A 21,228-nucleotide genomic window follows, 5' to 3' on the forward strand; every position below is an offset into this window, starting at 1 on the left:
ACCCCGCTCCCCCCTTCTCCATTCCCCCCACCCCCGCTCCCCCCTTCTCCATTCCCCCCACCCCGCTCCCCCCTTCTCCATTCCCCCCACCCCGCTCCCCCCTTCTCCATTCCCCCCACCCCGCTCCCCCCTTCTCCATTCCCCCCACCCCGCTCCCCCCTTCTCCATTCCCCCCACCCCGCTCCCCCCTTCTCCATTCCCCCCACCCCGCTCCCCCTTCTCCATTCCCCCCACCCCGCTCCCCCCTTCTCCATTCCCCCCACCCCGCTCCCCCCTTCTCCATTCCCCCCACCCCGCTCCCCCCTTCTCCATTCCCCCCACCCCGCTCCCCCCTTCTCCATTCCCCCCACCCCGCTCCCCCCTTCTCCATTCCCCCCACCCCGCTCCCCCCTTCTCCATTCCCCCCCCGCCCCCCCCCCCCCCCCAGTTTTCCGCCCCCATCTTCCCACCCCCACTCCAGGAACTTCAGCACAAAAAAATCCAGACTGACACTGCCAGTGCAGTGCTGAGGGAGTGCTGTGCTGTACTGTCAGGGGCATTACTGAGGGAGTGGCACGGTGCTGGATGAGACGTTAACCCGAGGCCCCGTCTGCTCTCTCAGGTGGACCTAAAAGATCCCACTATTTCGAAGAGGAGCAGGGGGAGTTTATCCGTGGTGTTCTGGGGCCAATATTTATCCCTCAATCAACATAACAAAAACAGATTATCTGGTCATTATCACATTGCTATTTTTGAGAGCTTGCTGAGCGCAGATTGGCTGCTGTTTTTCCCACATTACCACAGTGACTGCACTCCCAAAAAGTACTTTGTTGGCTGTAAAGTGCTTTGAGACGTCTGGTGGTTGCGAAAGGCGCTGTATAATCTACGTCTTTCATGCTCCTCTGATTCTGAAGGTTGTGGGCTCAAGGCCATTTAAAAAAAAAGCAAACCAAGCACTCGGGTTTATTTCTAGAGGGATTGAATTGAAAAGCTATACTAAACTTGTATCGAACCTTGGATGCAAAAAGCTGGTCATTTATTATTTGTGCTTTGCTGTGCATAAATTGGCTGCCTTCATAACAAATGTCACACTTCAAAAGTAGCTCTTAGGAGGGGCAGTGCCTTTGGAGGTCCTGCGACTACACTTGGAGTACTGTATACAATTCTGCTCGCTGTATTATTAAAAATGATACAGACGCACTGGAGAGGGTGCAAAAAGGTTTACAAGGATGGTTGATGACAGATATATGAGGGTATATCATGAAAGGATAAACAGGCTGGCTCTCTTTGGCTGAGGGGTCTTTAAAATTATGAAACGTTTTGATGGAGTAGATAGAGTGAGTGTTTCTACTTGGGGAGAGAAAATCTAGAGACCATCAATATAAGATAGTCACCAAGAAATTAAATAGGGAATTCAGAAGGAACTTCTTTACTCTGTGACAAAAGCAAAATACTGCGGATGCTGGAATCTGGAATAAAAACAGAAAATGCTGGAAATCTCAGCAGGTCAGGCAGCACCTGTGGAGAGGAAGCAGAGTTAACAATTCGGGTTGATGAGTTGCTGCCTGGCCTGCTGAGATTTCCAGCATTTTCTGTTTTATTTCTTTACTCAGAGAGTGGCGAGAATGTGGAACTCGCTGCCACAGGGAGTGGTTGAGGTGAATTGTATAAATACATTTAAGGGGAGGCTGGACAAGCGTATGAGGGAGAAGGGAATAGAGGGTTATGCTGATAGTTAGATGAGGAAAGACGGGAGGAGCCTCAAGTGGGACGTCCTGAGGTCGTGAAAGGCGCTATAGAAATGCAAGTCTTTTTTACTTTGAAGTGACTATCTGAGTGTATGCAAGTCACCAGAAAATTATTTAAAATGCAAAGTAAATTTCTGTTAAATAAAAATGCAAATACTGCAAATCTGAAATAAACACAATGGAGGAAATGCAAAGTATCTGAATAGAGAAACATAAAGGAGAGGTAATCCTTCGAGTACAAATACTTAGACCTTGTTATAACTTTCTAAAGTTGGATGAATATTCTGCAGTTGATTATCGTTGGGAATCGAGGAAAATTTGTGCATTTTTTTTCAACAGTCTAATAAGATGGGTAGGATCGATTGATTGTACATGGTATGCAGAAGGATCTATTTGGCTCTTTGTCGCTACATACTTGTCTGCTTGCCTTTTTTGGAGCGATGTAACAATTTGCACTGCACTTTTTTGACAGACATGCGACGAGCCACGCCCCCTGTCAAGCACTTTGGCTGGGGGATGCATGCACTTGGACTGGGGTAAGGCACTTCGGCTGGGGAGGGCATGCACTTGGACTGGGATAAGGCACTTTGGCTGGGGAGGGCATGCACTTGGACTGGGATAAGGCACTTTGGCTGGGGGATGCATGCACTTGGACTGGGGTAAGGCACTTTGGCTGGGGGATGCATGCACTTGGACTGGGATAAGGCACTTTGGCTGGGGGATGCATGCACTTGGACTGGGGTAAGGCACTTTGGCTGGGGGATGCATGCACTTGGACTGGGATAAGGCACTTTGGCTGGCCCTTGCTGTCTTCTGGGGAGCTCTGTCCTCTGTCGCTTCAGGAAGTCAAAGTGGATCGAGTAACCATTTGCAATGTCAGTGAGGTGTTGGGATGGGCGGTTCCAGTTACACAGTCCAGTGAAACTTCAGGGTGTGGCTTATCCTCCAAGGGGACCAATCATAGACAAAGGGTGGAGCATGGCGGCCATTTTGGCAGTACAAATAAGCATGTCTTTTTTTGAGTGCACAAGTATTTCTGTTTTATTATACATGCGGTCAATGGTCGGAATTAAGCTGCACAGTGTTTGGTCCCAACAAGCGCAGATTTGTGGCTTTTTTGAGCTGGTTACCGTATTTCTGGAATAATCAGTAAGAAACGGAGCAATCGATTTAACGTAATTATTCCAAATACAAGTCAGGAACTGACTTCTTGATCTTTTAATGTGTGCTACTATGATTAAAATTCAGTGAATCAAGAGTACACCAGAGGGCCTGATTTATAGGGCACGAGTGAGCTGGAACCCACTGACCATCAAGAGGCGATGTTATATTGGCTGTGTTTTGTGGCTCAGCAGTGTATTCAGTTTATGCCCTGTTGGATAAATAAAATGAGAAATGGCCTGGAGAATTTTAGACCCATACTGCAGTGCAGATTGCAGATTAGTTTCACAGAAACCAGTTAATAGTGAATAATCAGTCAACCACATCCTCTCTGTTAAGTACAAACAAAGGCAATATATTTGATGTGGGTTAAACAGATATTTGAGCGATAAGGGCCTCAAGGATTGTGGGGAGCGGGCAGGGAAGTGGAGTTGAGGCCAAGATCAGATCAGCCATGATATTAAATGGCGGAGCAGGCTAGAGGGGCCGAATGGCCTACTCCTGCTCCTATTTCTTATTTCTTCCACACTAAAAATTCTCATGTCGCTGATGAGTCCTATGCGGGATCTACAGTCTCTGTCACAGGCGGGGCAGACGCTGGTTGAAGGAACGGGTGGGTGGGGGTGCTTGAGTTGCCACGTGCTCCTTCCACTATGTTGTGGTACACAAGGTATCGTAACTGTGGCACAGGCTACTCCTATTCCTTATGTTCTCATGTAAAAGAGGATCTTTTGTAACTCGGGTGTCCGGTAACCGTTAGAATTCAGTCTTCGCTTGTTAATTGTGTCGTGGACCCGTGAGATATTTCAGGGAGGTGATTGGGGCAAAGCGAGGATTGTAGAGGACCAGCTCCAGGTGCAGGTCGGTGTCTTGCTTCGGAAATCATGCCTGCACAAGGATTGAAGATCACATAGCACAAATTTGACAGAGCTGGCACCCTTGCTCCTTCATCTGTTGCGAAAAAGCATCATCATCATTGGCAGTCCCTGGAACGAGGATGACTTGCTTCCACAAGTGCTCACAGATGTTTCAATGAAGGTCCAATGTTCCAGTCCTGAACTCCAGTTGAGGGGGTGGAAGATGCCTGTGCGTGGATTTTTTTTTAAATGTGTGGTGGCCGTTGCACACCAGCCACCACACGGGCTTGACAGAACTGGGCCTTTATCCAGTGGCAAGGGTTAACCAGGACGACTGGAGACCAGCTCGGCTGCACGGACCGAGTGCGCACACATGTCGCAGTGTGGGCTGGGCCCGTGCTGCCCCTGGGCCCTCGGCTCTTCTGGGCCCCGTACCCTCATTCGCCGCACCTCTGCCACCATGTTCCAGGGGCCCGGCGCTCCAGCTCTATTTAAAGCCCTGACCTGCGGTGGTGGTCTCACACAGGTCGGGGTGGCCCTCGAAAAAGCAGCTAAGTAATGAATAGCGGTCAGCAGTGAATGCAGGTCAAGGTGTAGGTGAATTAAAAGGAAATAAAAATGTTCTGGTTTTTAAAAAAAATTTAGTTATCAAAAGAACTGAGAGACTTTTCCAGTACTGTATACTTAATGGGCGAATCCTCGGACTATGATACTATTTGGAAGGAGCGCTGTGGGAGAAGGTTTGCAATGGAACCATGATACAACAAATAAAATACATATTATAGATTAATGAATGGCTTCCCGGGAGTGATTCCAAGGAGGTAATCTAGTAAATGAGCTCAGATCAGATTTTTAATTGTGGAAGAACCGATACCTTGGAGTGATTTCAAGGTGGTAATGTGACCCGAGGGTTCTGTTCATGCAATAGCAAAGGTTGAATAGCTTCTTTTATTCGCCCAGTTGTAACCTTGGGTCTCGGGCAGGGATCAGCTCACTTGTCACAGCCCAGAGCTTAAATGCTCTGTCTGTACGGTTCAATACAACGTCATGTTAATTGAGAAAATTCTCTTTCGAAAAAAACAGATTTACAGGTGAGCTGATAAGAACATAAGAATTAGGAACAGGAGTAGGCCATCTAGCCCCTCGAGCCTGCTCCGCCAATATAGAGGACTTTAAAATGAAGGAACAGTAAAAGAAAGACTTGCATTTATATAGCGCCTTTCACAACCACCGGATAACACAGAGCACAATGAAGTACTTTTGGAGTGTAGTCACTGTTATAATGTAAGAACACAAGAAGGAGGAGTAGGCCATATGGCCCCTTGAGTCTGCTCCGCCATTTAATACGATCATAGACTCAGCTCCACTTCCCTGCCCGCTCCCCATAACCCATTATCCCCTTATCGGTTAAGGAACTGTCTATCTCTGTCTTAAATGTATTCAATGTCCCAGCTTCCACAGCTCTCTGAGGCAGCGAGTTCCACAGATTTACAACCCTCTGAGAGAAGAAATTCCATCTCATCTTAGTTTTAAATGGCCGGCCCTTATTCTAAGATTATGCCCCCTAGTTCTAGTCTTTCCTATCAGTGGAAACATTCTCTCTGCATCCACCCTGTCAAGCCCCCTCATAATCTTATACGTTTCGATAAGATCACCTCTCATTCTTCTGAATTCCAATGAGTAGAGGCCCAACCTACTCAACCTTTCCTCATAAGTCAACCCCCTCATCGCCAGAATCACAGCAGCCAATTTGCACACAGCAAGCTCCCATAAACAGCAATGTGATAATGATCAGCTAATCTGTTTTATGGTAATGTTGGTTGAGAGATAAATATTGGCCAGGACACCGGGAAGAACTCCCCTGCTCTTCTTTGAAGTGCCATGGGATCTTTTACCTCCACCTGAGAGAGCAGAAGGGGCCTCGGTTTAATGTCTCACCCGAAAGACGGCATCTCCGACAGTGCAGCGTTCCCTCAGGACTGCACTGGAGTGTCAGTCTAGATTTCTCTGCTCGAGTCTCTCGAGTGGTGTTGATTTGTTGCTGGGGTACTTTCTACGAATGTATATGTACTCCGGTACTCTGCCCAAGCCTTGATGGCGGGCCTATTTGACCGCAGGGGGCATCACAGTTGAGTCCAGTTTGTGTCTTTACCCATCATTGAGATGTGCGGGAGTCAGTGAAAGATAATTTTGTTCTCCCCCACCCCCCCCCCCCCTCCCAAACCCAAACATAGCGCTCCGAGTGCTGCTCCTGCCTACATTAGTGAATTGTAATCAACCCTGGTCTGTGGCTGAATCAGCTAGTTGATTTTCAATCTGCGCCTGTGACTCGCTGGCAAGATTGCACTTTTATAATCATTGCAGGGTGTGCGTCCATTTTAATTTAGCTTATGTGCTCTATACTGACGCTGAATGCCCCTCTCGGGTAAAGATTAATAAGCACAACACCATTGCTGCCAAGTTCTATCATTAAATAATTCATAATTTATTCCTTTTTCCAGTATAGATTACATCTAGGGCCATCAGGTCACAGTGACTGAATACATCAAAAAATCTGTGTTCATTCCATGGGAAAGTACAAACATATCAAGAATCTTGCATACAACATAGAAAAATAGAAAATATGTGCAGGAGTAGGCCATTCGGCCCTTTGAGCCTGCACCATCATTCAATATGATTATGGCTGATCATGCAACCTCAGTACCCCATTCCTGCATTCTCTCCATACCCCTGATCCCTTTAGCCATAAGGGCCACATCTAACTACCTTTTGAATATGTCCAACAAACTGGACTCACCAACTTTCTGTGGCAGAGAATTCCACAGGTTCACAATTCTTTGGGTGAGAGAGTTTCTCCTCATCTCGGTCCTAAATGGCTTACCCCTTATCCTTAGACTGTGACCCCTGGTTCTGGACTTCCCCAACATCGGGAACATTCTTCCTGCATCTAACCTGTCCAATCCCGTCAGAATTTTCTAAGTTTCTATGAGATACCCTCTCATTCTTCTAAATGACAGTGAGTATAAGCCTAGCCAATCCAGTCTTTCCTCATATGTCAGTCCTGCCATCCCGGGAATCACTTCCTGTCTTCAAACCTTACTTCCCGTTATCGTTACTTCTGCTCATGTTTTTAATGTCAACATTTGCCGTTGTAAATGGCTGGGTCAGCATTTCCCATTCAATCTGCCGTGTCAGCTGATGCAGTGAAGCTCTGGCCACAAGGTGGCTCTGTGGAGCGTGTTTCTACAACCTCTTTCCCACCATCTTGGATATTTTATAAACATGTACTTAACCACTTGTGGGCAATGCTACAGGCAATTTGCGTGTGTAAGCACCGAACACTAGACAGTGCAATCTTATGCACCTCCCTCCTGGGTTGTCCAATGCAATTTTGTGAATCTAGAATCATAGAATGGTTGCCAACACAGAAGGAACCCATTCAGCCCGTACCGGCTCTATGCAAGAGCACTTAAGCTAGGCCCAACACCCACCCTTTCTCCGTAGCCCTGTTTTTAAAAAAAAAAAAAAAATTCCTTCTGAAAGCCACGATTGAGTCTGCCTCCACCACCCTTTCAGGCAATGCATTCCAGATCCTAACCACGTGCTGTGTAAAAAAAGGTTTTTCCTCGTGTCGTCTTTGGAGATTTGAAAGATTGGATCCCAAAGTTGGGTAAAGACGAAATGTGTCGAAATCTCGACCTCCGATAAACGACTCAGACACCTTCAGCTCCGGCAGAAGTTTCTTTAATTTACTTGCTAGCAAGGGAACGGTCACACTCAGTCAATGGCTAAGTAAACACCTCCGTGATGGTACAGTTTCACGAGATATTTATACAGTAAAATCCAAGTTATGGCCTCTCCCTGTGTATTGGCTCTGTTGCGCAGTCAGTGAATACAGATAAAGAGTTAATTATTACATCCTTGTCCTGACATGGTTTCCAGATATTTCCTTTTGTCAGGGTTATTAATTGGCCAGCCGGCCATTACTCGATGAGAGTGTGGTAATGAGCTATTACCTGCCTTGCATTGTGTCAGGATTGTCCAGTTTCCTGGTCAGTTATTTTTTTTGCATCAAACGGATGAGGTCTCTACAAGAGATAATGGCTGGTGGTTTGAGTACTTTGAAAAGGGTGGGGTGGAGTGGAACTGGTGTTGTATAGATAATAGGAGAGCACCATGGGGTGGGGGGGGGGGTACTTGTCTCAGCAGGACTTGTCTCTTAGCTGTCTGGTGGCTATCAGCCATTTCAAGCCAGGTTTAGCTGTTTATGCAAGCCGACTGCTTTATGCAGAAATTTCTGGAAGGACCAGGACTCCATTTTGTTATATATTGCAAAGGGCACAAAAATACCGTGTGGTATCAGCTTAGATAAAAATACATTTCCACAAACGTTTTGCTTGGCTTGTAAGAATGTTCTAAATATTCTTTTTATTGTAGATTAGCAGCTTTCTACCAAATGATTGGTCAGAAAGTTAAAACCAAGTCCTGTCTTGATGTATCTTTATTCCAACATGCACCAGGTTTGGAGATCAGTAAGTGTAGCGCTGTAATTTGGAGACTGATTGAGATTTTCAGTCTTCCCCACATTACAACAGTGCCTGCACGCCAAAAGTACTTCATTGGCTGTAAAGTGCTTTGAGACGTCCGCTGGTCGTGAAAGGTGCTATATAAATCCAAGTCTTTTGTTTCTGCAGTGTTTCCGCTGAAGTGTGTTGTGCAGCACTACGCCTGGGGGAAGATTGGCTCGGACAGTGAGGTGGCAAAGCTCATTTCAAGTGATGATTCCTCGGTAGTTATCGAACAAGAGAAACCCTACGCTGAGGTATTTTGTTCCCTTCTCTTCAAAGAAAACCCGAGAGCCTTGTTTTAAGTGGGAGGTGAGCTGGCAAAGAGGGTCTTGCTGTCGGGCACTCATTTTCTTGTGAGTGTGTGAACTTTACTTGTCTTCCTCTTTGGCTATTGCTCTTGCAGAGAGCCGGTAGGGGCTCAATGGGCCGACATGGTGCTGGTGCTTCTCTGGCCTCCATCAGTGCTGCTCTGAGCCGGTTGCTAGAAGGTGTGTGTTATGTATTTAACCCCTTCACACTACCACCAGAGGGCCTACCGGTTGGAGTCCCAAGGGATCCCAGCATCCCTTGGGAGCACTGTCTAAAAGCAGGCCGCCCACGAGGTGCCTGCACTCTGGAGTCTTATTAAAGGAGCTAAGGTCACACTTGCTCATTTATACAGTACTCAGTTTCATCCTTTTATTATGAGTGTATCAGTGTGGAGATCATCCTCTTGCTCCCCTACAGAGGGGAGTGGGTAGCACTCTCTTTCGCCTCGGAGTCGGAAGGTTGTGGGTTCAAGTCGCGCTCCAGGGACTTTAGCAGAATAAATCTAGGCTGCGCCGCACTGTCGGAGGTGCCATCTTTCGGATGTTAAACCGAGGCCCCATCTGCCCCCTCAAGTGGGCGTAAAAGAGCGCATGGCACTACTTCAAAAAAAAGCGGGGAAGTTATCCCCGGTGTCCTGGGGCCAATATTTATTCCGCAATCAACATCACTGAAACAGATTATCTGATCATTATCACATTGTTGTTTGTGGGAGCTTGCTGTGCGCAAATGGGTTGCCGCGTTTCCCACATTACAACAGTGACTGCACTTCAAAAGTACTTAAATGGCTGTAAAGTGCTTTGAGACGTCCAGTGGTCATGAAAGGCGCTATATAAATGCAAGTCTTTCTGTTTTTCTTTGAGGTTGTGCTTGGTCTCTCTTCTGTAGGTACATTGGATAGATCAAAAGCTTGGGGATATGGCGGGTTGTGAACATGAGCCGGCACCCTCACTCTCTTGTGTTGTGTTCTTAGCAACTCTTAAAATAAATAAATGAAGCAGTTAAAGGCATTTGAATGAGCTTTGCCCTTTTTTGGCTTAGCTTGGCTCAGCAGTAGCACTTTCAGCAGTGCCAGAAGTTTGTGGGTCCATGTTCCAGTTCAGGGATTTGAGCACATAAGCTAGACTGGCTCTTTAGTGTTGTATTGTCAGAGGTGCTGTCTTTTAGACAAGACATTAAACAGGCCTGTTCAAGTGGATGTACTGTTTGGCTGTAATGGCCTTCCTCATCCATATTTGTCTAGTGTCTAGGCCATTCAGTCTAATTTAATTCCTCCTCTGCTCAAAAAGGCCCATTGCCTCCATGACCCAATAAGAACATAAGAAATAGGAGCAGGGGCAGGCCATTGGGCCCCTCGAGCCTGCTCCGCCATTCAATAAGATCATGGCTGATCTGATCTTGGCCTCAACTCCACTTTCCTGCCAGTTCCCCATAACCCTTGACTCCCCAATCTGGAAGTTTGTTTGACAAGTTTATTGACAAGTACAGAAAAGAAGTGTCCCATTTACTGTAACGACAATTCTGCGCTAAATATTCTGGTGACAATCAAACGAGCAGCAAAAAAAAAAATCTGTGTTGTGGTAAATTATACTTTTCTGCGCTGGACAAGATTGAGTCTCATACAGTCCAGATGGGGAAGAAGTAGGGCTGATAAATTCAGGTGGCAGTTTGCAAAAAAAAGTTCAGGATAACACACAAAATTATTCCTAACATATTGCATTTATTTATGGTGTTAGCGTGTTAATGAGCAACACCATAACACAAGAACACTCCAACTGTGTGCAATATAATTAACAAAACACCTTTTACAATCTGGCAAAATATATTAGCGAGCTTGGAAAGTGATGCTGTTTCGTTGTGATTTTCCATTAGTTATGGATGGGCGCACATCCCAAAGGAGACGCGGTCATCTGCGACAACAGGATTTCCCAGAAGACTCTTGGGCAGTGGATTGCAGAGCATCCCGAGTGTTTGGGGTCGAAGGTGAAAGATATCTTCCAAGGACAGCTGCCTTTTTTGTTCAAGGTGCTTTCGGTCAACATCTCGTTATCTATTCAAGCTCATCCAAACAAAGTAAGCAAAGAAGTGGCTAAGTTGGCGTTCCCGAGTTAACCGGGCACATAACTGAATTTGTGGCATAGAATGTAACTTTGATTTTGCTCAAAACTGTTTGTACGCTCAGAATCTTAAATTCTGAACAAAACTGTGCTTATAAGAAAGGAAAGCTTTGTCTGGAGAATGAATGTAATTTCAAAAGGTGTTGAGCTGAAATGCGTCATGTACATAGGATGAATGATCACTTTCTCCCCCAATTACTAGGGACATCGAAGGTTGTGGGGAGCAGACAGGGAAGTGGAGTTGAGGCCAAGATCAGATCAGCCATGATCTTATTGAATGGCGGAGCAGGCTCCAGGGGCTGTATGGCCTACTCCTGCTCCTAATTCTTATGTAAGGCTTATTCTCTTCGGCAGTGGTTTCCACCAGCAAATGTTGGCACGCTTCCAGATGCCTCGACTTGACTTTTAAAGGCCGGGGCAGTTACCCAAAGGAAAACAGTGCTATTATTGCAGAATTTTATTAGTGGTATCCAACCTTGTAAAGAATGTGCTAATAAGTTCACACAAAACTCACAAGACATCACGCTTGTTATGCTCAAGAATGTCTGACTGTCAGAAATATGATAAACTCTGATGTCCCCTCATGGGTCCCACTTTGCTCTCATAACTTTGTACGTTTCACTGCCTTTTCTTCTGAATGTGAAAAACTGCAATTTAAAAAAAAAAAAATCCATCTTTGTGGGATGACAAACTGATTCATTTGTAACCCACATAAAGTCAGTCGTACAGAGAGAACAAGAATGCATTGGACCAAATTTCACGCCTACATTGGCCAAGCATACACGCAGATTGACCAACCATGCAGCACCTTTGTCTAAACCCTTCCACCAAGACTGACCTGGATAGTTAGATGTGCTAGATTGAGTAGACTAGGCCTATATTCTCTAGAGTTTAGTAGAGTGAGAGGTGATCTCAGTGAAACATACAACATTTTTATAGGGCTTCACAGGGTAGATGCAGGGGGGATGTTTCCTCTGGCTGGGGGAGTCTAGAACCAGGGGTCACAGTCTCAGAATAAGGGGTCAGCCATTTAGGACTGAGATGAGGAGAAACGACTTCACTTAAAGGGTGGTGAATCTTTGGAATTCTCTACCCCAGAGGGCTGTGGAGGCTCAGTCTTTGAGGATATTCAGGACTGAGATCGATCGAGTTTGAAACATTAAGGGAATCAAGGGATATGGGGATAGTGCAGGAAAGTGGAATTGAGGTAGAAGATTAAACATGATAATGATTGGCGGAGCAGGCTCGGGGTGGGGCGGGGGGTGGGGATGGAGGGGTGCCAAACGGCCTACTCCTGCTCTTTGTTCTTATATGCACATGACCCTTCTGCGCATAAAATTAGTGTTTCCAAATATGCTGAAGCAAAGAAACTGACTCCATTCATAGACCTTTTTGTATATTGATGGCGGAGGGTTCACATACTCTACACTCGCCTCTGGCACTTTTAATTCCAGCCAGGGCCGATTGAACAAATGTCTTCTGTCTCTCTGCCAAATGAAGTAATGTTTGAGCAGTCTCAGTTGAGGATGAGTACAAATCACAGAACAATCCTTAATTTAACGGATGCAATCTGATTGCCAATTTCACTCCACCATAACTATAACTGGTGTATATTTACATGGGTGCATTAGGAGGGGCTCGAAGGGTGGAGTTAACATAGAAATTAGGTGCAGGAGTAGGCCATTCGGCCCTTCGAGCCTGCACCACCATTCAATAAGATCATGGCTGATCATGCAACTTCAGTACCCCATTCCTGTTTTCTCTCCATACCCCTTGATCCCTTTAGCCGTAAGGGCCACATCTAACTCCCTTTTGAATATATCTAACGAACTGGCCTGAACCACTTTCTGTAGTAGAGAATTCCACAGGTTCACAATTCTCTGAGTGAAGAAATTTCTCCTTATCTCGGTCCTAAATGGCTTACCCCTTATCCTTAGACTGTGACCCCTGGTTGTGGACTTCCCCAACATCGGGAACGTTCTTCCTGCATCTAACCAGTCCAATCCCGTCAGAATTTTATATTTTTCTATGAGATCCCCTCATTCTTCTAAATTCCAGTGAAGGCACTGGGGGAGCATATAAATATAAATCCACTTTTGCTATTTATAATAGAATCACAAAATGTTACTTATACATTGTATTTACGATTTTACTAGAAATGGTGAATCAGAAATCCTCCAACTTTATTGGGGCAGAATGGGCACATCTTTGCCTCCACACCAAGATGTCTGCGCTCCTCTAATTCTGCCCTCTTCAGCATCCCTGATTATAATCGCTCAACCATTGGTGGCCGTGCCTTCAGTTGCCTGGGCCCCAAGTTCTGGAACTCCCTGTCTAAACGTCTTTGCCTCTCTTTCCTCCTTCAAGACGCTCCTTAAAACCTACCTCTTTGACCAAGCGTTTGGTCACCTGCGCTAATTTCTCCTTATGTAACTCCGTGTCAATTTTTTTTAGTCTCATAATACTCCTGTGAAGCGCCTTGGGACATTTCACTATGTTAAAGGCGCTATATAAATACAAGTTGTTGTGACAGAAAGTGGAGTGAGATTGACCCTACGTTTTTGCTGTACTTGACATGGGAGTTCTTCATCCTGTTCCTGCTCCCTGTCCCGGGGCTCACGCACATAAAATTGCAATAAATTGAAAATATAGATAATTTTATTTACAGGAATCAACACACTGCAAAAAGGAGTTAGATGTAGTCCTTACTACTAGGGGGATCAAGGGGTATGGTGAGAAAGCAGGAATGGGGTACTGAAGTTGCATGTTCAGTCATGCACTCATTGAATGGCGGTGCAGGCTCGAAGGGCCGAATGGCCTACTCCTGCACCTATTTTCTATGTTTCTATGAATTGTTATAACATTTCTCCACACATTTTCCCAATTGTTCAGATGTTGAAGATTAGTCAACGCTGCATTGTTCACAGCTAATGGAGTTGGTGTTTTTCAGGAGCTCGCTGTACAACTCCACGCTCAGTTTCCCGATCGCTATCCAGATAAAAATCACAAACCAGAAATGGCTATAGCACTGACGCCGTTTGAAGGGTTGTGTGGATTCAGACCGGTGGAGGAAATCGTTGGATTTTTGAAAAGTAAGATTCTGAACCACCCTTGATATGTACTGGTAAGAAACCGATGGGAATCTTGATAGTAGATTTAAGGATAAAACAACTGCATGCTTTTTCCATATTCCAAATACATCGACATGTTCTGTCTGGGAATCACTGGAGCGGTTTTGAAAGTTCAGTCCTCCTGTTAATTTCACTGTGTCTCAACTCTCAGCGATCAGTGTCAAGTCGGCTCATTTGTCAGCGCTTCTCGCTGAAGGTTCTGGGTTCAAGCCACACTGCAGTCTTGAGCACATCCAGACTAACGCTGAATCCAGAATACCATTGATTCTGAAGGGGGGGATCGACAGGGTAGATGCAGTCAAGATGTTTCCCCTTGTGGGGGAGATCTAAAACTAGGGGGCATAGTTTCAGAATAAGGGGTGGCTCATTTAAAACGGAAACGAGGAGGAATTTCTTCTGTCAGTGGGTCGTGAATCTTTGGAATTCTTTGCCCAGAGAGCTGTGGGCGCTGAGTCATTGAATGTATTTAAGGTGCAGATGGACAGATTTTTGAACGATAAGGGAGTCGAGGGTTATAGGGAGCAGGCTGGGAAGTGGAGTTGAGGCCGTGATCTTATTGAATGGCAGAGCAGGCTCGAGGGGCCAAATGGCCGACTCCTGCTCCTATTGCTTACGTTTATGTCTTATTCGCCTGCTCAGGTGGACACAAAAGATCGGAAAAAGAGTAAGGAGAACTCTGGTGTCCTGGCCGACCTTCCTCAACCAACACTAGCAAACAAGCGTTTTCTGGCCCTTCATTTATATACTGCTCGTGACACATTACTGTGTGCGATTGGTTGCTGAATTTACCTCTAAACAACAGTGACTGTCCTTCGAAAGTAATCAATTAGTTGTAAAGAGCTTTGGACTGAGGATGTGATGAGGCACTATATAAATGCAAGTTCTTTCTATTATCAATCCGACCAGTTTATAATTTATTAACACAGAAATATTTTCCAAAGTCAATGGCCTAGTCATTAATGAATATAACTGAAAATAATTATTAATTTACCGTCCTTTGGTTCTTTTCCCCTCCTGATTTTGTCCTTTCATCTCCCCGTTCCTGAAGGGCGTAGCTCATATGGGAGCATGGTTCCTCATTCGACCACCATCCTCCAATACCTTGTGTACGTGGTTGTTCTCAAAACGGAATATGGGCGGCTCAACTGTGTGAGCCCTCCCAGACAAGCTTGACCCTCTCCTCACCATCTGCATACGTGTATTTACAGCGGTTATCCATATTAATTCAGAGCAGACACTTTGGCCGATACTTCCGTCTCTCCGCTAGCCTAATGGTTCTGATGAAGTGTTACACCCAAAGTCTTAGCCTGCCTTTCTCTTTCGGCTGCAACAACAACTTGTATTTATATAGCGCCTTTAACATAGTGAAACTTCCCAAGGCTCTTCGCATGAGTATTATGCGATTGAAAATTGAACACCGAGCCACATAAGTAGAAATTAGCGCAGGTGACCAGAAGCTTGGTCAAAGAGGTAGGTTTTAAGGAGCGTCTTGAAGGAAGAAAGAGAGGTGGAGAGGTTTAGGCATGAAGTTACAGAGCTTGGGGCCTAGGCAACAGAAGGCACGGCCACCGATGGTTGAGCGATTACAATCAGGGATGCTCGAGGGCAGAATTAGAGGAGCGCAGACATCTCCGGGATTTGGGAGGGGGGGTGGCGGTTGTGGGGCTAGAGGAGATTTCAGCGATCGGGAGGGGCAAGGCCATGAAAAGATTTGAAAACCAGGATGAGAATTTTGAAATCGAGGCGTTGCTTTACTGGGAGCCAGTGTTGGTCAGGGGGTGCTGGGCGAACGGGACTTGATGCGAGTTAGGACACGGGGCAGCCAAGTTTTGGAAACTGAAATGCGCGTTAGCAGCATTTAGCAGATGTCTGTCACACGCTGTTTGCCTTTTCATCTCCGTAACACGTGCGCTTTGTTGCAGATGTCCGGGAATTTCACGCAGTGATCGGCAGTGAAGCCGCAGAAATGCTGGAAAACAGCACCGGGGACCCTGGCAAGGTGTCCGATGCTTTGAAGAAGTGCTTTACCAGAATGATGAACTGCGAAAAGAAAGCCTTTGTTGATCAGCTGAACAAGCTGGTGAAGAGGGTGTTGGAGGAAGGTTTGTGATATTAATCCTGTTAATATCGATTATAATAATTATAATCCGACTGAAGAACCGTGTTAAAGTCAAATGTAAATTAGTTTGTACTTACGAAACTATTGTTTGTTGTGAACTATTTCTTAAAACATTGTTACACGCAAGTTTGCCGACATATGGAATCTTAAACAAATATTTTCATTGATCTGCCACATCACAGCTGTCAGAAATGTCTCACTGACAGAAGTTACTTGAGGTGCAGTCACTGTTATGCAAGTATGTGTGACAGCCATTTTATGCATGGCAAGATCCCACAAGCAGCGATAAGATGAATGACCAGTTGGTATTGGTGAGAGAGGAATGTTGTCCAGGACACCAGGAGAACTCCCTGCCCTTCAGTGTAATGTCATGGGACCTTCACTGTTCACAAGGATGGACAGGGCCCACGTTTACTACGTGTCAACTGTGGCTCAGTGGGCAGCACCCTCTGAGTCAGAAGGTTGTGGGTTCAAGTCCCACTCCAGTGACTTCAGCGCAAAAATCTCGGCTGACACTCCAGTGCAGTGCCGAGGGAGTGTCGCACTGTCAGAGATGCCATATTTCAGATGAGCTGTTAAACCGAGGCCCCGTCTGCTCTCTATTTGCCACGGTACTATTTTGAAGAGGAGCAGGGGAGTTATCCCCGGTGTCCTGGGCCAATATTTATCCCTCAATCAACATAACAAAAACAGATTATCTGGTCATTATCACGTTGCTGTTTGCGGGAGCTTGCTGTGTGAAAATTGGCTGCCGTGTTTCCCACATTACAACAGTGACGACACTTCAAAGGTACTTCATTGGTTGTAAAGCGCTTTGAGACTGAATATATTTAAGAGGGAGATAGATAGATTTCTAGAAACAAAAGGCATTAAGGGCTATGGGGAAAAAGCAGGAATATGGTGTTGAGATAGAGGATCAGCCATGATCATATTGAATGGCGGTGCAGGCTCGAAGGGCCGAATGGCCTACTACTGCCCCTATTTTCTATGAGACGACCGGTGGTTGTGAAAAGCATATAAATGCAAGTCTTTCGTACATTTTTGCACGTCACGTACCACTGTTTGGAACTAACAGACACCCCATGTTTCTGCAGCTGCCGCTGGCAAGGACACAGCAGCAAGTAACGGCGAACTGTTGCTACGGTTACACTCCCAGTTTCCGGGCGATGTCGGGTGTTTCGTCATCTACTTCCTGAACCAGGTGAAGCTGCAGCCCGGGGAAGCCATGTTCCTGGGAGCGAACGAACCCCACGCCTATCTCAATGGAGGTGAGACTTGGAGCCTGCTGTCTGCAAAATGACGTCGGAAATGAAATGTGTCACCCTGAACTCGATAAAATCTAATGGTTTCGCTGGTCAATTTTTGCATAGCTGCACTGCAAGGTTTTTTTTTCCCACACATTTTGCTTAAAGTGTCATTGTGGGTGTTTGGGTCTAATTAAACTGTGAAAAACAGCCATCAGTTAGTTCATTTATGTCCTTCCACATTTAAGAACATGTGAAATAGGAACAAGAGTCGGTCATACAGCCCCTCGAGCCTGCTCCGCCTTTTAATACGATCATGGCTGATCATCGACCTCAACTCCACTTTCCTGCCCGATCCCCATATCCCTCGATTCTCCTACACTCCAAAAAATCTATTGATCTCAGCCTTGAATATATTCAGAGACTTGGCATCCACAGCCCTCTGGGGCAGAGAATCCCAAAGATTCACAACCCTCTGAGTGAAGAAATTCCTCCTCATCTCAGTCTTACATAGCCGACCCCTTATCCTGAGACTGTGCCCCCTGGTTTCTAGACTCTTCAGCTAGGGGACTGGGTCTGGAGAGATATTCTGAATTGTAGGTGTGTGACCAGTGGGAGCAATTAGAAGTGATGAGTCAAGCATTGCACAACATTAAAGCACATTAGCTTAAATACGATATGTTTCCTATAACGTGCATTGGTATCATTGTTGACCAAGCAATCGACAATGGTAAATGTTGACAAGTGTAACCAAAACTAGCGACAGCAGGTTTGTGGGTCCGACGTGTGCAAGGTTTTAATAATTTGCATTGTTAAGAATGATTGTACTGATATCTTTGCTACTTTCCCCTTCAATCCTGTTTTGAAAGGATATATGGCCAAATCATGCAGTAGAAATTACACTCTAATTCTGGAATCCGGTCCTGAACTAACTCTGAAATGGAGCAGGGTGATTCCCTTCCCCGGGGAAGCTGTATAACTCCAGTGTAGTTTCAAACCGAGTGTAAAAAGTACTTGGGACCCTCCATTATAACACTTTATTTTCTTTTTTTTTTGGTTGGCTTTTGTTTTGCTTAAATACTTTCAATTTGAGGAGAAGTCATTTTTTTTGTATCTCTGTAATCTCCTCCAGCCACACAACCGCCCCCCCCCCCTCCGCCCCGAGATGTCTGCGCTCCTCTAATTCTGCCCACTTGAGCATTCCTAATTTTAATTGCTCAACCATTGACGGCCGTGCCTTCAGTTGCCTGGGCCCCAAGCTCTGGAACTCCCTGCCTAAACCTCTCTGCCTCTGTTTCCTCCTTCAAGACGCTCCTTAAAACCGACCTCTTTGACCAAGCTTGCCCTAATTTCTACTTATGTGGCTCAGTATCCAATTTTTTGTCTCATAATACTCCTGTGAAGCACTTTGGGATTTTTCACTTCGCTAAAGGCGCTATATAAAAACATGTTGTTGTATAGTGTTTGAGTTTATTACTGCATGTTTTTAATTAGCTTACCCAGATTTCCCTCTGTACTGCTTTGTGTTTGCGCCCCCCCCCCACCCCCCGACCCGTGCTCATGTGAATAAAAATGCACAGTGCTGTCGCCTGTTCAACCAGTGTTTGTAAATGAGGTGCTGCCGGCTGCAAATTGATTCTACAGTTATTGGTCTAAGGAGTTAGTCTACATGGTATTAACAACAACAACTTATATTTATACAGCGTCTTTAAGATAATAAAACATCCCAAGGTGTTTCACAGGCGTGTTATCGGAAAAAAACCACAATTTGATACCGAGCCATATAAGGAGCGGTTAGGACAGGTGACAAAGAGGTAGGTTATAAGGAGTGTCTTAAAGCGGGAGAGAGAGGGGCGGAGAGATTTAGGGAGGTCATTCCAAAGCTTGGGGCCCAGGCAACAGAAGGCACGACTGCCAGTGGTGGAACATTTCAAATCGGGGATGTTCGAAAGACCAGAACAGGTGGAGCGCAGAGGTCTAGGAGGATTATAAGGCAGGAGGGGATTACAGAGGTAAGGAGGGGCGAGGCCGTGGAGGGATTTGAAAACAAGAATGAGAATTTTAGAATCGAGGCCTTGCTTAACAGGGAGCTTAATATAGGTCAGCAAGCACAGGGGAGATGAGTGAGCGGAACTTGGTGCGAGTTAGCAGGCGTTTTGGATGACCTCAATTAACTGCTTTTAATGGGCATTCATGCCATGTGTGACAATATTGGGAGGAAGGGCTCTTCAGTCTTACTGGGTGCTTGCCAGTTCTGCATCGAGCCTCAGGTTCTGCAGTCTAATGAGCTATTCCGATTCGAGCTATTGTTGAGATATTGAAGCGATAACTAGCATAAGCTGATGAGCTTTTCTTTTATCCGTTCTAGATTGTATTGAATGTATGGCGTGTTCCGATAACACCGTGCGAGCTGGCCTCACCCCAAAACTCATTGATGTCCACACCCTTTGTGAAATGCTCAGTTACACACCGGCACCAGCAGGTGCGAAGATTTTCCCGTCCGTTCGGGATCCCTGCGATCCGTGCGTCTCTGTGTACGATCCTCCGGTGCCCGATTTCAGCGTGATAAAAATTGAGGTACGGCTTAACACAGAAGCATAGAAAATAGGTGCAGGCCATTCGGCCCTTCGAGCCTGCACCACCATTCAATATGATCATGGCTGATCATTCACCTCAGTAGCCCATTCCTGCTTTCTCTCCATACCCCTTGGTCTCTGCTGCTGCTGTTCTGGGATTGTCGCTCTGGCACTGCCGAATACCTGATCATCTGCATTCCTCGACTGGTGCGTCTGCGTACCAGCTCTGGCACTGCAGTGGAGCTGTTTCCATGGTGCCATGGCACCAAAGCTGGAGGGAGGGGGGGGGATAAAGAAAAACCGACACCAGCGATCTGTGACTGCTCTGCAGCAGCTGCAGTGAAACCTCAGGAGGCTGGTGGCTTCACGCACAAACTGCACACCGCAGGGTGCGCACACACTCGTCTGGTGTTGGACTGCACAAGGAGATTGTTTAGCGACAGTGAGATGCATCACCATCACGGGCCGTCCCTCGGAATCGAGGAAGACTTGCTTCCACTCTAAAAATGAGTCCTTAGGTGACTGAACAGTCCAATACGAGAACCACAGTCCCTGTCACAGGTGGGACAGACAGTGGTTGAGGGAAAGGGTGGGTGGGACTGGTTTGCCGCACGCTCTTTCCGCTGCCTGTGCTTGGTTTCTGCACGCTCTCGGCGACGAGACTCGAGGTGCTCAGCGCCCTCCCGGATGCACTTCCTCCACTTAGGGCGGACTGGTCTTTGGCCAGGGACTCCCAGGTTTCAGTGGGGATGTTGCACTTTTATCAAGGAGGCTTTGAGGGTGTCCTTGAAACGTTTCCTCTGCCCACCTTTGGCTCGTTTGCCGTGTAGGAGTTCCGAGTAGAGCGCTTGCTTTGGGAGTCTCGTGTCTGGCATGTGAACGATGGAGAACTCGATATGTATTACATAGAAATTATCGCACAGATCATTCAGCCTAAAAGCTGTCCCATTCTTAATCTCACCCTATCTGGATATCCTTCTATTCCTTTCTCCCTCATGTACTTACCTAGCTTCCCATCAAATGCTAGTCCTTATGGTAGTGAGTTTCACATTCTCTGACTAAAGAATTTTCTCCTGAATTCCCTGTTAGATTTTTGGTGACTATCTTATATTTGGATATTAAAGGAATCCAGGGATAGGGGCATAGTGCAGGAAAGTGTTACGGTAGAAGATCAGCCATGATCTCATTGAATGGCGGAGCAAGTTCGAGGGGGCGAATGGCCGACTCCTGCTCCTAATTCTTATTTATAGCTCCTAGTTCTGGATTTCCCCACAAGTGGTCACATGTTCTCTACATGGAGAGGAATTTTCCCAGATTTCTTCCCCCCCCCCCCCCACAAATTGGCCTGGGTTTTTAATCTGTTTTTTTGCCTCTCCCAGGAGATCACATGGCTCCGGTTGGGGTGGAGTGTAAAATGTTTCA

The 21,228-nt window shown here is 46.1% G+C and overlaps 1 protein-coding gene across 4 annotated transcripts in view; it reads left to right on the top strand.

Moving 5' to 3' along the window:
- The window catches only part of mpi (mannose phosphate isomerase), a 43,091-nt gene that overhangs the window by 6,969 nt on the left and 14,894 nt on the right, over positions 1-21,228 (top strand). For 2 of the 4 annotated variants that reach the window (XR_011588268.1, XM_070865016.1), the window contains exons 2-7: positions 8,440-8,567; positions 10,492-10,692; positions 13,687-13,828; positions 15,790-15,969; positions 17,081-17,254; positions 19,599-19,807. Coding sequence is in view for 3 of the 4 variants with exons in the window: in XM_070865016.1 (XP_070721117.1) it covers positions 8,440-8,567; positions 10,492-10,692; positions 13,687-13,828; positions 15,790-15,969; positions 17,081-17,254; positions 19,599-19,807 (1,034 nt within the window). In the remaining variant the exon portion in view is untranslated. Of the gene's footprint in view, positions 1-2,214; positions 2,264-8,439; positions 8,623-10,491; positions 10,693-13,686; positions 13,829-15,789; positions 15,970-17,080; positions 17,255-19,598; positions 19,808-21,228 lie in introns of those variants that run through there. The other 2 variants (XM_070865017.1, XM_070865018.1) reach the window with 2 other exon arrangements.

This window comes from Pristiophorus japonicus, chromosome 21 (genome assembly GCF_044704955.1).
Source record: "Pristiophorus japonicus isolate sPriJap1 chromosome 21, sPriJap1.hap1, whole genome shotgun sequence".
Taxonomy (NCBI): Eukaryota; Metazoa; Chordata; class Chondrichthyes; family Pristiophoridae; genus Pristiophorus; species Pristiophorus japonicus.